A 23,132-nucleotide genomic window follows, 5' to 3' on the forward strand; every position below is an offset into this window, starting at 1 on the left:
CCGTCTCACAACCCACAGACGAGCGGCCTCCACACTAACCCCACAACACCGCGAGAAGCCCCGCCCAGCCTGAAAGAGGCCCCGCCTCTCCGTGACGTCACATAAACGAGGGGCTTCCTCAGAGGATGTCCCGCCTTACTCCCCTTAGACGTGCCTGGCTCGCAGCCACCTAGGATATGCTTGCTTGCCCCTAACTTTTTTCTCCTCGTCAGGAGCACTTCCTCATGTGGCGTTCTTTATTCTCCTCTTGGAAGCTCCGCGTGATCTTCGAGCTCTGAAACCGTTTTCACGAAGGCAGGCGCCCAAAAGGCAGCCTGCGCTCGTGACGTAAATTTGAGCGCCGACGCAGGAAGGACCCTACTTCCTCTGGCATCCCCTTTCGTCATTCTCAGCTGAGCGGGGCTCGTTGAAGAGGCACGTGCGCTGCTGAATGGAGCTGGTGGCTGGTTGCTACGAACAGGTCCTTTTTGGGTTCGCTATACACCCGGAGCCGGATGCAGGCGGCGACCACGAAGAGGTAAGAGGGTGCGCGGGTAAGTCTGGTCGGGTTCCCACACGGCGGAGGTAGGCACATCATCAGAGGTAAGTAAACACATTGATCTCTTAGGGATTAATTGATGAATCAAACTTATAATTTTGTTTTTTTAAAACATAGAGTAGGCATTTCATAAAACGAGATCATGTCTGTTGGTTTTAGTCGACATCCTGACCACTTTACAGGAAGGAAGCTGGCATTCCTGCCAACAGGCAAATGAGTCATAGGTTATGGATTTAAGCCTCGCTCCTGTAAATTGACAGCCAGTTTTCCGTGTTCAGGATTTAATGAAAGAACAGTTCGCCCTCTTACTGAGTTTTGTCTTGGAATTTTACAAATATTAGAGCTGGATCAGGATAAACTCCTCATTGATAAAAAGAGAAAAAAAAAAGTGTCCCGATTCATTCAGTATTTTTGGACCCTTTACCATGGGGCCGTTTATTGGCAGTGGAGTTACAGAGAAGCCAAAGTAATGGATCCAGTGCTAGACAGCTTGCCAACACAAGGAGGAGAGTAGAGGAGACAAATGCATGGAGAAAATTATAACAAAATAAAATATTTTTCTAGATGTGTGAGCAAAAAGCTTAAGTAAATTGCCGTTAGTGAAACAGGTAGTTAGGACATATCCAGGACTAGAAATAAGATCTCTTAACTTTTAACCCAGTAAATTTTTCCCTAAGCAAATCTACGAATCTCTTAGAAACCTATTTTTATCAGTACTTTATCAAGTCGAGGTGTCAGTCTTGAATGAACCAGGAAACTGGAAGTATGTAACTTGACTAATTAGTTTTATTTATTTTGTTTCTACCTGGCTATTAATCTGCTTTTGGCTGAAAGGTGACATCTCTTGTATGCTTAAAGATGATGTTATTGATTGTGTTACTCATTCTAAAAAAGTTGTTCATTGTTCCAGACACATAGTAGTCCTCACAGCAACCCCCTGAGGCAGATACAGTTATCCGTGTTTTACAGATGAGCCTGAAGTTGAGATCCCTTAAGTGACTTGCTCAAGGTCACACAGCTAATAATCGGGAGACCTGGGACTCAAGTTCTTAGCTGTCTCTGAAACACAAAGCTCTTAAACTGTCCACTACTACTGCTAAACCTAGACAGACAGTAGCTCAGATAATCAACATTCCTTCTGTAATATGCACAAGCAAAGGTTATTTTTGATTTATGGCCATAGCAGCCGCTAAGGAATAAGCAACCTTCCTACAGAAGGAATGTTGATTATCTGAGCCTCTTTACTCAGAAGAGGCTCTCTTGATCCTGGTTGATGGAAGTAGTGTCTGTTGGTGTAGTTATTTAGAAGTATCTTTGCAGGGGCGCCTGGGTGGCTCAGTAGTTAAGCGTCTCCCTTTGGCTCAGGTCATGATCCCAGGGTCCTGGGATCGAGCCCTGCATCAGGCTCCCTGTTCGGTGGGAAGCCTGCTTCTCCCTCTCCCACTCTCCCTGCTTGTATTCCCTCTCTCGCTGTGTCTCTCTCTGTCAAATAAATAAATAAAATCTTTAAAAAAAAAAAAAATTATTTTGCAGTAACACATCTTAAGTGTGTTCAGAGAGGTGTGATGGGTTTTTTTTCCTTCTTCTTTGGTGTGTTTGTTTTGCTAATACGTCTTGATGCATCTCCTTCAATTTGAGGTGTGTATATGTATTCAGCTGTCAGCCATTCTTTGCACTCAACCAATCTCACTTATTCAATCAAAAGTTGCATTATCAATAACCATAGAGTTCTAGAGACCTCATCATTGGTCATTCTCTAGGGCTTATATTGGCACTAATGGAAGGAAGCATACTCTTCATTCTCTTTATTTTTCTTTATGAGACTTGTCATTAGGGGCACCTGGGTGGCTCGGTCATTAAGCGTCTCCCTTTGGCTCAGGTCATGATCACAGGATCTGCCTGCCGCTCCCCCCCTTGTGCTCACTCTTTCTCTGACAAATAAATAAAATCTTAAAAAAAAGACTTGTCATTGTACTCATCTGTGACGTATTTGTTTACTGTTTGTCTCTCCCACAGGGATGGCAGTTCTATTAGAATAAGGACTTTCTTTTCTTCACTGCTATGTATCAACTGTCTAAAATGGTGCCAAGCACATAGTAGTCACTTAGTATTTGAATGAATAAAATTCAATTCAAAATCTGAACATTTGAATGAATGAATTAGGTATGCAAGTCTCACATAAAAGTAAATATTAAGCAGTTAAGGATTTGGATAGGACCTTAAAGTAGTCTGTCTCCATAATTGTTTTGGAGTCATGATACCCAGCATTGCCTTCCGATTTCCTTGCTGCCTGCCTTCTTTCTCAGGTTCTTTGTTTTTCTTAATCTGCTATCATTGCATAATTTTTTCTCTCCGTTCGTAAGTATCTACTGGTAGTTTTCATGAGTTGTGGAACCGCTTATGTGTTTCTAGAAAACTGTGATACGATTGTGACATTGATTGTGTGTTTTACTCTTCAGCAAAAATGGACTCCTGTGGCTGACTTCACTCACCATGCCCACACTGCCTCCTTGTCAGCGGTGGCTGTAAATAGTCGTTTTGTAGTCACTGGGAGCAAAGATGAAACAATTCACATATATGACATGAAAAAGAAGATAGACCATGGGGCTCTAGTGCATCACAATGGTGAGAACATTATATCCTTTAAGATAACGTTGAAGTATCATTACTTTACAATTTGACTTCAGTTGAACAATTTATTAGGTGTCTATTATGTAGCAGGTTCTGTGCTAGGGAATACAGAAATGAGAAAAGTGTGGTTTTTTTTTTTTTTTTTTTTTTATCATTAAGTTCTTCATAGTCCATATTGGGAGACAGAAGGGAGGCACTTCACTCACTCTGGGGGCAGTGGGAGGAAGTGACTTTTCACTGACAACTTCCCCAAAATGACATCTGACTGAATTGTCTTAAAAGAGGAGTACCACTTGTTAGCTAGGCAGGAGAAAGGGCATTCCAGGCAGAGCAAGAAGCATGAGGAGCACAGGAACAGCCTCATGTTGATAGCTAACTTTATTGAGGGAATACCACGTGCCCAGCAGTGTGCCAAGAAACTACACTTGTACCTTCAGTTCATAGAAGAGAAAACTGAGATTCAATGATGTTAAGTTGACATACCCACAGTTACAAAACAATGGAACTAGACTCAAACCTAGGTCTAGAGCCCATCTTTTTAACTGCTGTGTGCATAGAGAACTAACCAAGTCGGTATTATGAGAAGGTTAAAACAGAGGTTGGGTGACTGGAGAAGTAGATGGGCTGGGTCCTGGGTGGTCCTTGAGAAGAAGAGGTTAGGGATTGAATGGGAGGGAGGGGCTGTGCGGGCTTGAGGAAAGTGCTGACATCCGGGATATGAGAGAGATGCTGACCAAGAACAAGCAAAAGACTGATGAGAGTCTGCCTGATTGAAGTTGGAGGCTCTGGATCGAGTTAACATGCGTTTGCAGTAAGCTACTGGCATTTTTATGGGGAGCAGAAAGCTACTTGGTATGTGCAATAGGTGGATTGATATATAAAGGAATTCAGGATTTTGGTGAAAGAAGAGGTTGTTGGTCTAGAGAAAATGGGGTGTGAAGAGTCTACAGATCTCTGAAATAAAAGAGCAGATGGACTGTGAATGAAGGGGGCATGAATGGGCTGGTGAGTGGTGAGGTTGTGGGCAGGGGTGCGGCCCTTAAGAGTTCAAGAGTTGTAATGTGGAGCAGCTCTAGGTGGTAACTGTGTCTGGGGTGTTAGGTATGAGGGACTAAACCAGAGAGGCAAAGGCCACTAGAGTTGAGGTCGGGGCTGGTGATTCTCAAGTCATGACTGGGTTTTCTACAGTGATAGTGAGTTGTCCAGGATAGTGGTAGGATCAACAAGTAGGGAGACTAAATAGGTGAGTTTTTTTTCCAGTATTGAACATTACGGTGTTTTTATTGTATTTTCCCAGGGACACTCTGCTAAGGATGTTGGTTTCCTGCAGTTAAAGGCAGATGAGACCACTATGCATTTGTTCTAGCAGTAAATTTGGAGTGGTCAGTGTCTTTTTTAGGTCCTTAGCTACTTTGACAAGCATTTTCCTTTTCAACAGAAGCTAGGCTTTGAGTGAATTCAGCATATATTCCTTTTCCATTCTGTCTCCTGATCCCAGTTATGCAAGAAAGTCTTCTCTTTCCCTTGGGCATGGAAGAAATAAGTTAAACAAATATGGTCTGCCTAGAGCCACTGGTTCAGGTGTTCCCCAACAGGAAAAGGACTGACTGAGAAGGAGTTTGGATGGGGATGAAGTATGGTTCCTAATTTCCTTTATTCCTTGTTTAACTCCTGTTTGTTTGGGTTTTTTCAAGATTTTTTTTTATTTATTAGCACGTGAGGTGGGGGCAGAGGGAAAGGGAGAAGCAGACTCCCCCCCCCCCCCCTCCGCCCCAAGCGGGGAGCCCGATGTGGGCCTCAGTCCCAGACCCTGATACCATGACCTGAGCTGAAGGCAGATGCTTAACTGACTAAGCCACCCAGGTGCCCCTAACTCCTGTTTTTCTAACAGTTGGTAAAAATAAGCTCTTTTCCAGAGTAGGAAATAGGATAATAGAAAAGAGGAAAATGGGTAAAGACGGCTAAAGACTCCCACTTTGATAAAGTCGTATGTAACCCCATATATTATTAGTGCTTTTTGGGACAAAGTTATTCATCAAAGATCTTTGACTCTTTCAATATAAAGGACAATGTAAAGGGTTGAGTAGGACGTGGCAGGTGAACAGCAGTGACCCCAGGGTTTATACCCTTATTCTGAAAAGGACAAAATAGTAAACATTTAGGCTTTATGTCTGTATGTTTTCGGTTTTGATTACTCAGCTCTGCTTTTGTGGTGTAAAAACAGCCATAGACATTTTGGAACTGAACAAGGGAGTCTGTGTTCTAGTAAAACTGCATTTATGAAAACAGGCCACCAGCCAGGTGTGGCTTACAGGCAGTAGTCTTTTGATCACTGAGCTATAGGGCAGTTAAGTTGGGTGACAGACTTCAAAGGATAGGGAATTTTACTTGAGGGTAAATGTATAATGATGTGCATTGCTTTTGGGAATTAAAAGAATGCTGGGTTCTTCTATCACCTTACCTCCTTACAGCGAGGTTTATATTTGAGGACAGTGAATATGTATGTCTCCCAATCCCAGGAGCTGTGGGAGAAATTCATGGGAGATTCAGGCTTTAGTTTGGGCAGAGGGGAGTGGAATGTTTTTTTTTTTTTAATTTTTTTATTGTTATGTTAATCACCATACATCATTAGTTCTTGATGTAGTGTTCCGTGATTCATTGTTTGTGCATAACACCCAGTGCTCAATGCAGAATGTGCCCTCTTTAATACCCATCACCAGGCTAACCCATCCCCCCACCCTCCTCCCCTCTAGAACCCCCAGTTTGTTTCTCAGAGTCCATAGTCTCTCATGGTTCGTCTCCCCCTCCGACTTACTCCCTTTCATTCTTCCCCTCCTGCTATCTTCTTCTTTTTCTTTTTTCTTAACAAATGTTGCATTATTTGTTTCAGAAGTACAGATCTGTAATTCAACAGTCTTGCACAATTCACAGCTCTCACCATAGCATATACCCTCCCCAATGTCTATCACCTAGCCACCCCATCCCTCCCACCCCCCACCACTCCAGCAACCCTCAGTTTGTTTCCTGAGATTAAGAGTTGCTCATATCAGTGAGGTATTATGATACTTGTCTTTCTCTGATTGACTTATTTCACTCAGCATAACACCCTCCAGTTCCATCCACGTCGTTGCAAATGGCAAGATCTCATTCCTTTTGATGGCTGCATAATATTCCATTGTGTATATATACCACATCTTCTTTATCCATTCATCTGTCGATGGACATCTTGGCTCTTTCCACAGTTTGGCTATTGTGGACATTGCTGCTATAAACACTGGGGTGCACGTACCCCTTCGGATCCCTACATTTGTATCTGTGGTAAATACCCAGTGGTGCAATTGCTGGATTGTATGGTAGCTCTATTTTCAACTTTTTGAGGAACCTCCATACTGTTTTCCAGAGTGGTTGCACCAGCTTGCATTCCCACCAACAGTGTAAGAGGGTTCCTCATGGAGCGTTTTGTGAAGTTGAAAAGATACAGGAAAATTTGTGAACCATGGAAGGGAGATTACAGAGGGCATAGTTGAATAGTGGAACAAATTATAAAATTGTTCTAATAAATTTTTAAAGATTTTAAATTTTTTTAAATTAAGTTTTTTTTAAATTTTATTTTTAAGTAATCTCTACACCCAGTGTGGGGCTTGAACTCGCAACCCCGAAATCAAGAGTCATATGCTCTACTAACCGAGCCAGCCAGGTGCCCCTCTAATAAATTCTTATGACAGTGAATGAGAACTGTGTACAAATCAAAAGCAGGTCTGGAGTGATAATAATTGGATTGTGGGTGATTGGGTCACTAACTCAGTTTCGAAAGTAGAAGTCATATGGCTGTACATCTTGGTTTGTTCCCCAGATTAGCTGGTTTTCTGGTTGGTTTTGTTTGACTTCTACTCAAACAATCCTAGCCAGCCATCTCCTAAATTTATGATTGTGGAGATACAGAGCCAGAAAGTGAACTGATTAGCTCTGTGTCTACAACTAGAGAAATTCTGCTGAAAATATTTGCATAGCCCTGAAACTGTATGTTCTAATGTGTTCTAATGTGAAAAAAATGAATCTCTTCACCTAAGACTTTAAGGTATATTTCAGTAATACTAAGACCTTAGATGTTTACTTGCCACAGCATAACCTTCAAACCAGAAATGGAGTTTGCATTCAAAATGATTATTAAGTTTGCCTATCTTGGTTTTTCCACAGGCACAATAACTTGCCTAAAATTCTACGGCAACAGGCACTTAATCAGTGGGGCAGAAGATGGACTCATTTGTGTGTGGGATGCAAAGAAATGGGAGTGCCTGAAGTCCATTAAAGCTCACAAGTGAGTGTAGCCCTTTCCTGTTGGCGGTCTCTAGGTGTTAGTCAAGTTGGGGGCTAACTGTTGGTTTCCTTTTAGAGGACATGTCACCTTCCTTTCCATTCACCCATCCGGCAAGTTGGCCCTGTCCGTGGGTACGGATAAGACGTTAAGGTAAGTCGTTAATGCTGAGAGCATCTTTTCTAAGTTGTGGTCTTTGTTCTCCAGGGACAACAGGAAGCTACCATCAGGGTATATTTTAGTATAATAATTAGATTCATTTTCTGTCTCATCTCATGGCTGTCAGCTATTTAAAGGTATTGCAGTACAAGAAAAGATGGAAAGCTAGTGAACCTTTCACAGTGGTAGAGAAAAAATGACAAGCTTTGCGTTCACATGTACACCGTACATCCTAGTCATTATAAACTGTGAAGTGAAGAGGATGGTGGTCCTAAAAGCAAATGTTTTAGGAAGTGAAATATTTGGAGAATATATTAAACATTTTAAGTATGTGAAAGGGGTCTAGGAATGGATGAGTTGATCTTGCTTGATAGTAAATATTTCCAGTGTTGCTGTAAGAAACATGATCATTCTAACTAGCTGTCTGTTGTAGTAAATTGTTCTTTGAGTAGGTCTTCATTATGCTTCCCTTTACACCTAGTAAAAGTTAGTGATCATGCCATAAGTGAGCTTCCTGTGTTTTGCAGAACGTGGAATCTTGTAGAAGGAAGATCAGCATTCATAAAAAATATAAAACAAAGTGAGTACTTTTATTTGAAATGTTTTTTATAACTTGATGGAATATGAATATATATACATACATATACACCTTTATTTCTCTGCATGATGGTGGTTACCTCCTAGGGCAATGATTTAGGTTATTTTCCCATTTTTATTTTATTTATTTAATTTTAAAGATCATTTATTTGAGAGAGCACAAGCCGGGGGAGTGGCTGGCAGAGGGAGGAGAAGCAGGCTCCCTGCTCAGCAGGGAGCCTGATGTGGGGCTTGATCCCAGGACTCAGGGATCATAACCTTAGTCGAAGGCAGACACTTAACTGACTGAGCCACCCAGGTGCCCCCTTTCCTTTCCCATTTTAGATTGGAATTCTTACCATGACTGTGTCACCTACCAGGTCTATGACTTAATGATGCTTTTGAATCCAGTTTGTTTTCTAAAACTTAACTTGCAAAATATGTACCAAAAGTTCGTTGTGAAGGTTAAATAGGGTCTTGGATGTGAAAATGCATGGTGCAACTATTTGTTCTTTTTATTACTACTCTAATCATTTCATTTCTTATTTATGAAATAAAGCTTTGTGTTTTTAACTTACAGATGCTCACATAGTGGAATGGTCCCCAAGAGGAGAGAAATACATAGTTGTCATACTGAATAAAATAGATGTCTATCAACTTGACACTGCATCTGTTAGTGGCACCATCACAAATGAAAAGAGAATATCTTCTGTTACTTTTCTTTCAGTAAGTGGCCAGAAATCAGTGGTGGAATCTTAGTGCCTATGGTGATGGTTGGATTTGTTGATGACATTCTGGGTATTCTTTTTCTCTCTGCTAGGAGTCTGTCCTTGCAGTGGCTGGAGATGAAGAAGTTGTAAGGTTTTTTGACTGTGATTCACTAACATGCCTCTGTGAATTTAAAGCTCATGAAAACAGGTACTTTTTTTTTTTTTGCCAGTCTCTGTGTGTATGTATGTGTAGAGTCTTCAATAAATGTTACGTATGCAGTAGTTTCATAAAGCAGGGTACATGTTTTCTCATGAACAACTGCAGAGATAGACATTTCCACATATATATGATTTCTGGAGTGTGCGAGGATGGTGGAAATGTCTTCTTGGCCTTAAAGTGGGGAAGTTGGCATCAGGGCTAGTGATTGCACAAGATATTTGTCCAGTAATACTATTAAACTTGGGGCCTGAAATCAACCAAATTTGACGAGGAACAAAGAAATTAAACAGTCGAGCTTTGCCAGGACCTCTCTTGTCCTTTCACTCTATGCCCCTTGTCCACTTCTTCCCTCTTTGTACACTAGTTGTTTTTCCTATAGGAGAAATATGTGACAGTATTGACTTCTGTTTTGTGCCAGTCTTTCTTAACCTGTTACTGCTCGCTGTACTTCTAGGGGTAGACACTGATTCTCAGGGTAAATGGCCAAGTGACTTGGCCAAGATTACCCCACTGTTGGGTGAGGGAACTGGGACCCAAATCCAGTTCTATCTGCCTCTGCTTTCTCTACTAGTTTGGAAAAGGTGATAATGTACAGTTATACTTTAATATGCCTCATTTGCATGTTCTATGTCTTCCATAAGTCCTAGTTTTTATTTTCTAAATAATTCTCTCTGCATAGTCTGAGTATTACCAGTGTACAGGCCCTGTTTTTTTCCTGCATTGAGAAGTGTTCATTGAAGACCATTTCAAATGTACTAGTAAAACTGGAACACTTAAGATAACACTTCCTATATTTTGCCGTTCATCCATTCATTTAACAGGTATTCTTGAGAATCCATTAAGAACTGCACTAAGTTTTTAAATGATGAACAAAAAAGACAAGGGCTTGCATTTGTGTTTCTTGTTAGTGGAATAACAGACAGATGATAAACATGTAAGCAGATAATTATAACAGGAAGGAAACAGAAAGGGGTGCCTTGAGAATGACAGTGGTGACTTAGTATGATCGGGGAAGGGGGAGGGTGGGACTTCACAGATGAAGACAGCTGTTTCTAAAGAGAGGAGAGAACGGCAGGCATAGTGCACCTGAGGGAGGAAGGAGCTGGGTGTATTTTAGCAACAGATGAAAGAGCTTTGTGCAGAGTGAGCCAAACGGTGCATGGCCTTGTAAACTGGTAAGGAGTTTAGATTTTATACCGAGGGCCTTTGTAGATTTTGTTTTGTTTATTTCTTACTATGGAAAAATTTAAAGGCATACAGACCAGTTTAAGGAAGCAACCCCCATAGACCCACCACCCAGCTTCAGCAGTTGTCCGTTTATAGCCAGACTTGCTTTATATACGTCCCCAGCCCCTTCCTCCTGTCCTGTGTTATTTTTAGAAGGATCCTGTTTTGTAGGATTTTAAGCCTGGGAGTAACATGATTTGATTCATAATTTTAGCCACTTAGGCTACTTGGTAGTCTAGAAGAACAACGGCAGTAGCTTGGACGAGGGTGGTGGCACTGGAGGTGAGAGAGATAGGTGTGTAGGCGGAAGCCATGGTTCATCTCTGTTGTTCTATTTGTCTCTTCATCCTGAACTTGGAGTCTCTTGAGATTAGGGACTTAAGTATCTTCATTTCCTTTATGATAACTTAATTATAGTTATCATGATCATCTTTTTGACTTTTTTTTAATTTAAATTCTGTTAATTAACATCTAATGTATTACTGGTTTCAGAGGTACAGGCCTGTGATTCATCAGTCTTATATAACAGTGCTCTCATTACATCACGTGCCCTCCTTAATGGGCATCACCCAGTTACCCCCCTCCCCTGCAGCAACCCTCAGTTTGTTTCCTATGCTTAAGAGTTTCTTATGGTTTATCTCCCTCTCTCGTTTCATCTTGTTTCGTTTTTTCCTCTCTTCCCCTATGATCCTCTGCCTTATTTCTTAAATTCCACATATCAGAGCATATGATAATTGTCTTTCTCTGATTGACTTATTTCGCTTACCATAATACTCTCTAGTTCCATCCATGTCGTTGCAAATGGCAAGATTTCAGTTTTTTGATGGCTGTGTAATACTCCATTGTATATTATATATACCACATCTTCTTTATCCATTCATCTGTGGATGGACATCTGGGCTCTTTCCATAGCTTGGCTATTGTGGACATTGCTGCTATAAACGTTGGGGTGTAGGTGCCCCCTCAGATCACTACATTTGTATCTTTGGGGTAAACACCCAGTAGTGCAATTGCTGGGTCGTAGGGTAGCTCAGTTTTCAACTTTTTCAGGAACCTCCATACTGTTTTCCAGAGTGGCTGTGCCAGCTTGCATTCCCACCAACAGGAGGGTAGGAGGGTTCCCCTTTCTCTATGTCCTCACCAACATCTGTCATTTCCTGACTTGTTAATTTTAGCAATTCTGACTGGTGTGAGGTGGTATCGCATTGTGGTTTTGATTTGTATTTCCCTGATGACAGGTGATGTGGAGCATTTTTTCACGTGTCTCTTGGCCATTTGGATATCTTTGGAGCAATGTCTGTTCAAGTCTTCTGCCCATTTCTTGATTGGATTATTTGTTCCTTGGGTGTTGAGTTTGATAAGTTCTTTATAGATTTTGAATATTAGCCCTTTATCCGATTTGTCATTTGCAAATATCTTCTTCCATTCTGTCGGTTGTCTTTGGGCTTTGTTGACTATTTCCTTTGCTGTGCAAAAGCTTTTTATATTGATAAAGTCCCAATAGTTCATTTTTGCCCTTGTTTCCCTTGCCTTTGGAGACGTGTCTAGCAAGAAGCTGCTGTGGCCAAGGTTGAAGAGGTTGCTGCCTGTGTTCTCCTCTAGGATTTTGATAGATTCCTATCTCACATTTAGGTCTTTTATCCATTTTGAGTCTATTTTTGTGTATGCTATAAGAATGGTCCAGGTTCATTCTTCTACGTGTGGCTGTCCAATTTTCCCAACACCATTTGTTGAAGAGACTGTCTTTTTTCCATTGATATTCTTTCCTGCTTTGTCAAAGATTAGTTGACCGTAGAGTTCAGGGTCCATTTCTTGGTTTTCTATTCTGTTCCATTGATCTTTGTGTCTGTTTTTATGCCAGTACCATACTGTCTTGATGATTACAGCTTTGTAATAGAGCTTGAAGTCTGGAATTGTGATTGATGCCACCAGCTTTGGTTTTCTTTTTCAACATTCCTTTGGCTATTTGGGGTCTCTTCTGATTCCATACAAATTTTAGGATTATTTGTTCCAACTCTGTGAAGAAGGTTATTTTGATAGGGATTGCATTGAATGTGTAGATTGCTCTGGGTAGCATAGGGGTTTTTGTTTGTTTAAGATTTTATTTATTTATTTGACAGAGAGAGAGAGTGAGCACAAGTGGGGAGTGGCAGGCAGAGTGAGAGGGAGAAATAGGCTCCCAATGTGGGGCTCGATCCTCATGACCTGAGCTGAAGGCAGACGCTTAATCAACTGAGCCACCCAGACGCCTTTAGGTAGCATAGACATTTTAGCAATATTTTGTTCTACCAATCCATGAGCATGGAACGTTTTTCCATTTCTTTGTGTCTTTCTCAATTTCTTTCATGAGTGTTCTATAGTTTTCTGAATACAGATCCTTTGCCTCTTTGGTTAGGTTTATTCCTAGGTATCTTAATGGTTTTGGGTGCAGTTGTAAATGGGACCAGCTCCTTAATTTCTTTTTCTTCTGTTTCATTGTTAATGTGTAGGAATGCAACTGATTTCTGTGCATTGATTTTATATCCTTCCCCTTTGCTGAATTCCTATATGAGTTCTAGCAATTTTGGGGTGGAGTCTTTTGGATTTTCCACATAGAGTATCACGTCATCTGCTAAGAGCGAGAATTTGACTTCTTTGCCGATTCAGATGCCTTTTTTTTCTTTTTGTTGTCTGATTGCTGAGGCTAGGACTTCTAGTACTATGTTGAACAACAGTGGTGATAGTAACGGTTGATAGTCCATTTTTATCTTGGAATTTGGACCCTGAAAAGGACTCACTCATGGGAATGTGAAGCATAGTTAGATTTTAGCACTGCTCCTTAAGCAGTTTGGAAGCACTTGGAACATCGAAAAATCAAGAGACTATGTGCATAGAAGCTTTATGACAATATCAAACTATCTGGGAAAAAGGAGCCTTTATGGTGTTCATATTTCTATTCTAGGATAAAAGACATGTTCAGTTTTGAAGTTCCAGAGCATCATGTTGTTATTACAGCATCGAGTGATGGTTTCATCAAAATGTGGAAGCTTAAGCAGGATAAGGTCAGTGTCTTAACACAATATAAATGTACTTTAATGCAAGTCTTACTACCAGTATTGCTTTGAGTTAAGGAAGGTGGACTGTTTTTCAAGGCAGAAATCTAAATAAACTTAAAGTCTCTTCCATGCGTGGTTGATATTCGTAGTTTTAAAGTTAGGCTTCCAAGAGCTACCTTGGGGGTTGGTATTGGTGAGTCTGAGCTGGCAGGGTCCCAGAACTCCTGCTTTTTCAATCAGAAAAGTGCTGCTTTCTTCTCTCTTGTTTGTATCGATGTTCTCTGTAAGATTTTGTTACATTTAGTAATGTTACTGCCATTACTAAAAATTTGAGAAAATTACTGATTGATAATGGCACTAACAATAGTTTTGAACCAGATAATTGGAAAATTAAATTCCCTTCAGTAGTCTCACTCTTACAGACCCTCTTGGTTTATTATTCTTGATTGTCTCTTTATAGACAATTCTGTGAATGTGGTTTGTTGAGTGTCTGTGCAAGGTTCTCTGTTAAAACCTAGAAATGAACAAGACATGGTCCTTTTCCTTAGTGAATTTACAGTTTCTGAATACTTAGAAACAAGTTCTGTGAAGGACATAGTCAAACCAAACATGAATCAAGATAATAGATGTCTTCTAAGCAGCATGTTTTATTCTCAAGAAAATAATATAACTTTTAAATCAAAAACTTAAAATTCCAACTGCCTGACTCAGTCAGAAAAGTATGCAACTTTTGATCTTGGGGTTGTAAGCTCAAGCCCCACGTTGGGTGTAGAGGTTACTTAAAAAAATAAAATCTTGGGGCGCCTGGGTGGCTCAGTTGTTAAGCGTCTGCCTTTGCCTCAGGTCATGATCCCAGGGTCCTGGGATCCAGCCCCGCATCGGGCTTCCTGCTCAGCGGGAAGCCTGCTTCTCCCTCTCCCACCCCTGCTGCTTGTGTTCCTTCTCTCGCTGTGTCTCTGTCAAATAAATAAATAAAATCTTTAAAAAAAAAAATCTTAAAAAAATAATAAGTTCACTTGATTAAGGAAAAAGAAATTATTGAAAATTCCCCTATGTTATCATCAATTTTTCTTCTGTTTTAGAAAGTTCCCCCATCTTTACTCTGTGAAGTAAAAACTAATGCCAGACTGACATGTCTTGGAGTGTGGCTAGACAGAGTGACAGACACACAAGAAAGCCTGCCTTCAGCTGCAGAGCCTTCTCCTGGTAAGTGAAAGTCATCATTTTTAGAAAATTTGTTAGCTCTTGAATTGTTGAAATGGAGGAGATTCGGGTAACTTCACTTTATTGTCAGCCGTGTTTATTTCAAGAGGGGAAAGGCGGTCTTTAAATGTACTGTCTCTTGTGTTTTAGTGAGTAAAGAACAGTCCAAAATCAACAAAAAGGAAGCTGGCAATGTAGTGCAGGAAGAAGAAAGGCAGTCCATACCTAACGCAAAGAAATGTGATTTAACTGGTGATAGTAATAAGCCAACGAAAGGAAATACCCCGGTGTCAACCAAGAAGAGGAAAATGGTAGAAATGTTGGAAAAAAAGAGAAAAAAGAAGAAAATATGAATGACACAGTGAATCCCACATTTCTCTTATGAGAACTTCTTAGATGGAATCATTTCAGATGTACCCTTCCCCTCCCCGCCCAAGTAAAAGCTAGAAATTTCTTCTTTTGGAGAAAATGTACAGCTTAAAAAAAACAACACTTTTATGTGTTTATTTTTTTTTAACAGTGGTGAAACTATTTTTGGTAGTCAACATTTTATTAATTATATATCATGGTGATACATACTATGTTAATGTGTAATATTGATTTTTACTATTGTATAAAGCAAATAAAGATCTTTTCAAAATATTGTAGTTTAAAATATACACAGTTTTGTTTTTTGTTTAAAGATTTTATTTATTCACTTAGCAAGCAAGCACGAGTAGGGGGAGGGAGAAGCAGGCTTCCCACTGAGCAGGGAGGCTGGTGTGGGGCTCTATCCCAGGACCCTGAGATCATGACCTGAGCCGAAGGCAGACGCTTAACGACTGAGCCACCCAGGTACCCCTAAAATATACACGGTTTTTTTTGTCTTGTTTTTGTTTTTTTTAAAGATTTTATTTATTTATTTGACAGAGACACAGCAAAGAGAGGGAACACAAGTGGGGGAGTGGGAGAAGGAGAAGAAGGCTTCCTGCGGAGCAGGGAGCCCAATGCAGGGCTCGATCCCAGGACCCTGGGATCATCACCTGAGCTGAAGGCAGATGCTTAACGACTGAGCCACCCAGGTGCCCTCCAAGGTTTTTTTCATCTGTTTCAGGCCAACAAAAATTCACTTAGTTAATCTAACAAAGATAGCCTTAAATTCAGCCTGTTGATTATAATCTTGTCATCTCATTTTATTCCTCAGTAGATTTCCTGGGTGTTTTGAAAAGACACCTTAATAGAGGATTCGTAGATTTGAATTAGCTGACTGGATGTCAAATACCTGAGGCCAACAGGGAATCCCTCCTGTTCAGGCAAATTGAGACCTCTAACATTTGGACACTGGAATTGCCACTCCCTCTTCACAGGAAGGAAATCATCTAGGAAATGAGTCAAATACTGTGTCCCGACATGTCAGTCCACCTCTTTGTTAACTTAAGGCCTACAAGCAAAGATGCACATGGTTTGGGGTTTTTTGTTACGTTTTTGTTTAATATTTTTTAGAGCAGTTTGAGGTTTATAACAAAACTGAGAGGAATGCACAGAGATGTCCCATATATCCCCTGCCTCTACACATGCATAGCCTCCCCCATGATCAACATCACTCCTAAGAATGGTACACTTTTTACGAAGGATGAACCTACATCAATGTATCATAATCACCCAAAGTTCATAATTTACCTTAGGGATCACTCTTGGTGTTGTACACTGTAGGGGACAAATGTGTAATGACATATTAATACAATCCACAGAATATTTCCACTGCCCTGAAACAACTCTTGTGTTCTGCCTATTCATATCTCCCCTACCCAACTTCCCATAATCACTGATCTTTTTATTGCCTCCATAGTTTCACCTTTTCCAGAATGTACATGTTAGAATCAGAGTATTGTAGCCGTTTCAGTGTTGTGGCTTCTTTCCCTCGTAACCTGCATTTAAGTTTCTTCTGTGTCTTCATGGCTCAATGGCTTGTTTTCTTTTTAATGCTCAACAGTATTCCATTGTCTATATGTACCACAGTTTTTACCCTTCACCTACTGGAGGACATCTTTTCATATGCTTATGTGCCATCTGTCTATCTTTGGTGAGGTGTCAAGGTATCTGGCTTGTTTTTTAATAAAATTGTTTTCTTACTATTGAGCTTTAAGAGTTCTTTGTATTTTTTTTTTTTTTAAGTTATTTATTTGAGAGAGAGAGCACGAGACGGGGGAGGTCCAGAGGGCGAAGCAGACCCCTGCTGAGCAGGGAGCCCAATGCGGGACTCGATCCCAGGACTCCAGGATCATGACCCGAGCCGAAGGCAGTCCCTCAACCAACTGAGCCACCCAGGCGCCCTCTTTGTATTTTCGATAGCAGTCCTTTATCAGATGTCTTTTACAAATATTTTTTTTTCCTGTCTGTGGCTTGTCTTCTCATTCTCTTGATAATATCTTTTGCAGAAGTTTTTAATTTTAATGAAGTCTAGCTTGTCAATTATTTCTTTCATGGGTCATGTGATTGATCTATCTTGAAAGGCTTCATTATATCCAAATATCTCAGTTTTCTCTTAGGTTTCTTTGCAGGAGTTTTCTAGTTTTGCATTTTACATTTAGGTCTATGATCCATTCTGAGTTAATTTTTGTGATAGGTGTTATAGCTCTGTGTCCAGATACTTTTTTTTTTTTTTTGCATGTGGATATTCAGTTGTTCCAGCACCATTTGTTGAAGAGAGTATCTTTGCTTTGTTTTATTGCCTCTGTTCCTTCGTCAAAGATCAGTTGACTGTACAGTTGACCCTTGGACAACATGGGTTTGAACTGTATGGGTCCACTTACAGATTTTTTCTATATTAATACAGTACAGTATTGTAAATATTTTCTCATGATTTTCTTAACGTTTTCTCTAGCTTACTTTATTGTAAGAACACAGTATACAACACACATTACAAAATATGTGTAATCAACTGTTATCAATAAGGCTTCTGGTCAGTAGTAGACTTTTAGCTAACTTTGAGGGGAGTCATTAATACGCAGGGCGCCTGGGTGGCTCAGATGGTTAAGCGTCTGCCTTCGGCTCAGGTCATGATCCCAGGGTCCTGGGATTGAGTCCCGCGTCGGGCTCCCTGCTCCTTGGGAGCCTGCTTCTCCCTCTGCCTCTCTCTCTCTCTCTGTCTTTCATGAATAAATAAATAAAATGTCTTAATACACAGATTTTTGACTGCGTGGAGGGTCGGCATCCCTAATGCGCTGTTTAAGAGTCATCTATCTATGGTGGTCTTTTTCTGGGCTCTCTATTCTGTTCCAATGATCTCTTGTGGGTTTGTTGTTTTGTTTTGTTTTGCAAACACCTTAGTGTCCTAATTACAGTAGGAAAGTAAGTCTTGAGGTTGTGTAGCATCAGTTCTCTAATTTTGTTCTTCAATATTTAGTATTTAGACCATTTACATTTAAAGTAATTAATGAAAATAAATATTGATACAAGTGCTACTTTGTTAATTGTTTTTTTCCCCATGTTCTCTGTTCCTTTTTTATCTTACTGCTTTTGTGGTTTAATGGTTTTCTTTAGTGTTATGTTTGGGTTCCTTTCTCTTTATTTTTTGTGTATCAGGTTTTTGGTTTGTGGTTACTATGAAATTCTTATATATTGATATATACATATATAAAAATATAGATACTGATATATATATAGATGTCTATTTTAAGCTGATAAGTTCTAACACATTCTAAAAGCACTAAATTTTTACTCCCCTCACCCGTTTTATGTTTTTGATGCCTTATTTTACATCTTTTTATTTTGTGTATCTCTTAACTCTTGTGGTTATAGTTGATTTTACTATTTTTTTCTTTTAACCTTCTTACTTTTTAAGTGGCTGATTTACTGCCTTTACTATATATTTACCATTATCAGTGAGATTGTTTTCACTCATATATTTTCTTACTTCTAGTTACGACCACTACTTTTCCACTTAAAGAAGACCCTTTAACATTTCTTGTAACACCAGTTTAGTGGTGATGAACTCCTTTAGCTTTTGCTTGTCTGGGAAACTCTATCTCTTCTTCAGTTCCGAATGATAATCTTGCGGGATAGAGTATTCTTGGTTGTAGGGTTTTTGTTTGTTTGTTTGTTTTTTTCCTTTTAACACTTTGAATATATCATGTCACATTCTTCTGGCCTGCAAAGTTTCTGCTGAAAAAGCAGCTGATAGCCTCATATAGGTTTTCTTTGTATGTGACTCTTTGTTTTTCTCTTGTTGCTTTTAAGATTTTCTCTTTAGCGTTTTGCCATTTTAATTATAATATATCCTGGCATGGATCTCTTTTGGGTTCATCTTGTTTGGGACTCTCTGAGATTCCTCTACCTTGGTGTTAGTTCCCCAAGTGTTAGGGAAATTTTCAACCATTATTTCTTCAAATTAGTTTCTACTCCTCTCTCCTTTTTCTGGGACCACTATAATGTGAATGTTAGTCCATGTGATGTTGTCCCAGAGGTCCCTTATTCTTATTTTTAAAAATTCTTTTCTTTTTGCAGTTCTGATTGGGTGATTTCCATTATTCTGTCTTCCGGATTGCTGATCTGCATCTTCTAATTTGCTGTTGATTCCCTATAGTGTATTTTTCAGTTCTGTTATTGTAACCTTCAGTTCTGTGACTTCTCTTTGGTTCTTTCCCATATTTTGTCTTTGTTGACATTTTCACTGTGTTCCTCCATTCTTCTCCCAAGTTCAGTGAGCATCTTTATGACTATTACTTTGAACTCTTTATTAGGTAAATTATCTCCATTTCATGAGGGTTTTCCCCTTTGGGGGTTTTATCCTCTTTTATTGGAACATTTTCTTCTGTCTCATTTTGTTTGACTTTCTGTGTTTCTATGAATTAGGCAAAACAGCTCCTTATCTTGGTCTTGAAGGAGTGGCTTCGTGTGTAGCAGTGTCCCCTCTGTAGGCTGCATGTGCCTGGTGGCTTTGGCTGGAGCAGGTGCAGGCCAGGGGATCCTGGGGCACTCTGTGTCGCTGCTACCCTGGCAGGACAGCTGGAGCTATAGTGAGTGCAGACTGCACTGGCAGGATTGCTGGACCTGGAACAGGTATGCAACAGAGGATCCCAAAGTGTTCTGTGCTGGGGTTGCTGTGGTGGATGGCTGGAGCTGGATCTGGCAAGGGTTGGGAATCCTGGGATGCTCTGTGCCACCCCCTCCCTGTGCTGGGGTTGCTGTAGTGGATGGCTGAGCTGGGGTGGGTGCTGGTTGGGAGAGTCCCAGTGCATGAGATATCAGGGCATTCCTGGTGAAATGCAGAGTCAGGTGCAGGCCTGTGGGGTCCCAGAGCACCCTGTGCTGGGACCACCTTGGTGGACAGCTGGAGTTGGTGTGTTAGGAGTCCAGGGCTCACTGGAGAGCCCAAGCAGGCTGGCTAGAGCACCCAGACTCTGCTCCCTTCTGTGCTACCCAGGTGGAGGGGGAACGTAAACCATGGCTCTCACTGGCACCTCCAACCCCAGGGAGTTCCAGTAGTTCTTCCACCATTTGGTAGACACTCTAGGGTTAATAAATGGATTTCCTTAATAGTTTAGTTGCCTTTAAACTGCTGGTTCTTTTTTTAGATTTTATTTATTTGAGAGAGAGAGTGTGGGAGAGAGTGCGAGTACAGGCACAGGGAGGAGGGGAAGGGCAGAGGAAGAGGGAGAGAGTGGGGAGCCTGATGTGGGGCTTGATCCTGGGACCCTGGGATCATGACTTGAGCCAAAGGCAGACACTTAACCAACTGAGCCACCCAAGCGCCCAAACTGCTGGTTTTTTTGCTGTGCCCCAGGGATGAGGAAATCCACATGTGGGTTCCTCAGTGATATTACTCCCTGCTGCAGGTTGTTGCTTTGGTGGTGGGGTCCCATCGTTACCATGTCTCTCTGTCTCTTCTACCCTTCTCTATGTGGTCCCTCTATTTGTTGTCCAGAAGCTATTCAATCAACATTAGTTCTTCCGAAGTAATTCTCTGTATGTAGGTGTAGATTCAGGGTGTCCATGGGAGAAGGTGAGTGCAGGGTCTTCCTATGCCACCATCTTGAACCACCTCTCTCCTCATCTTTTAAATTGATTTAATAAACCATGTGATTCAAGCATTTTAGGTGAGTCTATGAGCCTCTCTGCTCAGTGACCTCTGGCAGAACTTACCTGGTACTATCCTTGGAAGCCATTGCCATTGACAATAGGTCATATAAAACCAAATAATTTATTTGGGGGAATTCGTGTTCATGTTGTTTCTTTTTTCCACATAGAAATGTGTAGTCTGCATATAGTCTTCACCATCTAAATGTTGAATTATCTACTTCGATACTTGTGTCTGAGCAGATTCTCACGACAAATTCACTCTTTCCCAATTTAGACTGTGCCATGTTACCTAGATCTCCCCACTCCTTTGTTTATTCAGTAGCCGTGTATTCAGTGTTCACCATGTGCCAGGCACTACCTTAGATTCTGGGGACTGAAAGGAAAAGTGTGATCCCCACCCAAAGGACAAATGTTTTGGTAAATAATTACATGTTTCATGAACCAGACTAATTCTGTCTTGGACGAGTCTGCCATGACGACTGTTCTGTGACCTGAACCTTCTTGAGCACCGGTCCCCCCATTCTTTCCTTAAGTATACCCTTGGGGTATATCATCCTTGATCTGCCCGGAGGTAGGAGACATATGCAAGTCTACTTGTATTGTGTCAGCCAAAGAAACACTCTGTCCCCCTAATAAGCCATTTCTTGTCAAGCTAGACTTGTCAGCCTTTCTCTTTGGTCTTATGACTCCTTTGGCCTTTGGTGGTCCTTTTGCATACACATCCCTTTCACAGAACACATATAATGGCCTGGGACAGTCAGGGGCAGCATGACTGATGACTTTAATAAAAAATGAGATTGAGTTTTTAGACAAGGATAAAAAGGCATTTCTGGAAGAAGAAATGGGGTGCTATCTCAGCTAAGAGAGACTTTTAATTGCAAGAAACAAAAAGCAACTCTGGTTATTCCAAACTTCAACAGAGGGCATGGGGATGGTTTTATAACAGACACAGGTGCGTCTGACAGAAGCTGGGGTAGGAAGAGAACCAGAGCTCAGACAGGGACAGGGTGCAGTCAGGGCAATCTCTCCCTTTTGTCTCCTCTCTGCATATTGTCTTCATTTTCTTTCTGCAGACCAGCCTCTCTTATTCCACATCTGCTCATTCTTCAACACATGCTTATTGAGCATCCACTGTGTGCCAAGCACTGTTCTAAGTGCTGCATAAACAACCTCATTCTCTAGGAACTTACATGCTAGGTTGGGAAGATGATTTTACAATTAGTAAGTTATACAGCACTAAATATGGAGGTAAGTGCCATGGAGAAAAATAAGCTGTGAAGTGCATATGCGTTGCAATTTTATTTTATTTTTGAAGATTTTATTTGTTTATTTGAGAGAGAGCACAAACAGGAGGCAGAGGGAGAGGGACAAGCAGACTCCCCGCTGAGGAGGGAGCCCAATGCAGGGCTCGATCCCAGCACCCTGAGATTACAACCTGAGCCAAAGTCAGACGCTTCACCAACCGAGCCACCCAGGCACCCCTGTGTTGCAATTTTAAACAAGATGATCCAGGAAGGCCTCACTGAGAAAGTGACATTTGAATAAAGACATAAAGGAGATGAGGTAGTGACCTTGGAGATTATCTGGCAAGTTCTGGGCCGATGAAGCAACAGGTGCAAGTGCTCAGAGGTGGGAACAAAGAGGCTGAAGCAGCATGAGCAAAGCGGAGTTGAAAGTGAGCTGAAGGCTGGGAGGTAGATGTGTAGGACTTTATAGGCCATTGCATGAGAAAGGGGGCCACTGGAGAGTTTTGAGCATAGAAATGACACCATTGACTTGTAACAGAAGTGTTCTGGTTACTGTATTGAGAACAGACTAAAGGGCCGCTCTGTCGTGTATTAACTGTGTGGTCTGATCCCTGTTAGATAACCTCTTTCTCCCTTCATTTCCTCTGTGTGTAAAAGCAAGAGATAATAATAGTCTCTAGTGCTTAGGGTTAGTATGAAGATTAAATGAGTTCATCTATGTAAAGCACTTCATACAGTGTTTGGCATATAATTAGTACACTTCGTGTTTTCTCTGCTATTGTATGGCTCTAACATATGAAGTCCCAGAAGATGTGGCAGATAGGGTTGGTTGAGAACACAGGCAGTAGTTTTTCATCTCATGTATTAATTGAGCTGGAGAAATTTATTAATGGAGCTTGGAGAAAGATTTATTGAATAGATGATGTTGCTCTTCAAAGCTGTAAAATCTATCCTAAAGACCTAGAAATTGGTATTGTGGGTACTCAGTAGACATTAGGTGAAACACTGCAACCAGGAATTTGGTTGACATTTTTGTTTGGGGGTTTCTTAATGTGTAAAGTCGCACAAACAAGGTTCCAAAAAATGATAGAATAATGCTGAAACTGAAGCACTATTCCTTTTTCACAAGCTGTTGTGGCAGATGGTCTTTCCTGCTCTGGTTATCAGTGTGTATACATTTGTGTCTACCAAACATAATCCTGACTCTAGGC

At 40.8% G+C, this 23,132-nt stretch overlaps 1 protein-coding gene across 1 annotated transcript; it reads left to right on the forward strand.

The window, feature by feature from the left end:
• The first annotated feature begins 248 nt into the window (after positions 1–248).
• On the forward strand, positions 249–15,257 carry PAK1IP1 (PAK1 interacting protein 1). The gene is made up of 10 exons (XM_027603964.2): positions 249–517; positions 2,998–3,163; positions 7,367–7,487; positions 7,563–7,637; positions 8,171–8,223; positions 8,800–8,945; positions 9,040–9,137; positions 13,318–13,417; positions 14,494–14,617; positions 14,765–15,257. The coding sequence occupies exons 1-10, from the start codon at positions 431–433 to the stop codon at positions 14,965–14,967; spliced, it is 1,173 nt and encodes a 390-aa protein (XP_027459765.1). The 5' UTR covers positions 249–430; the 3' UTR covers positions 14,968–15,257.
• The last annotated feature ends 7,875 nt before the right edge of the window (positions 15,258–23,132 follow it).

The sequence above is a fragment of the Zalophus californianus genome, chromosome 7, assembly GCF_009762305.2.
Source record: "Zalophus californianus isolate mZalCal1 chromosome 7, mZalCal1.pri.v2, whole genome shotgun sequence".
NCBI lineage: Eukaryota > Metazoa > Chordata > Mammalia > Carnivora > Otariidae > Zalophus > Zalophus californianus.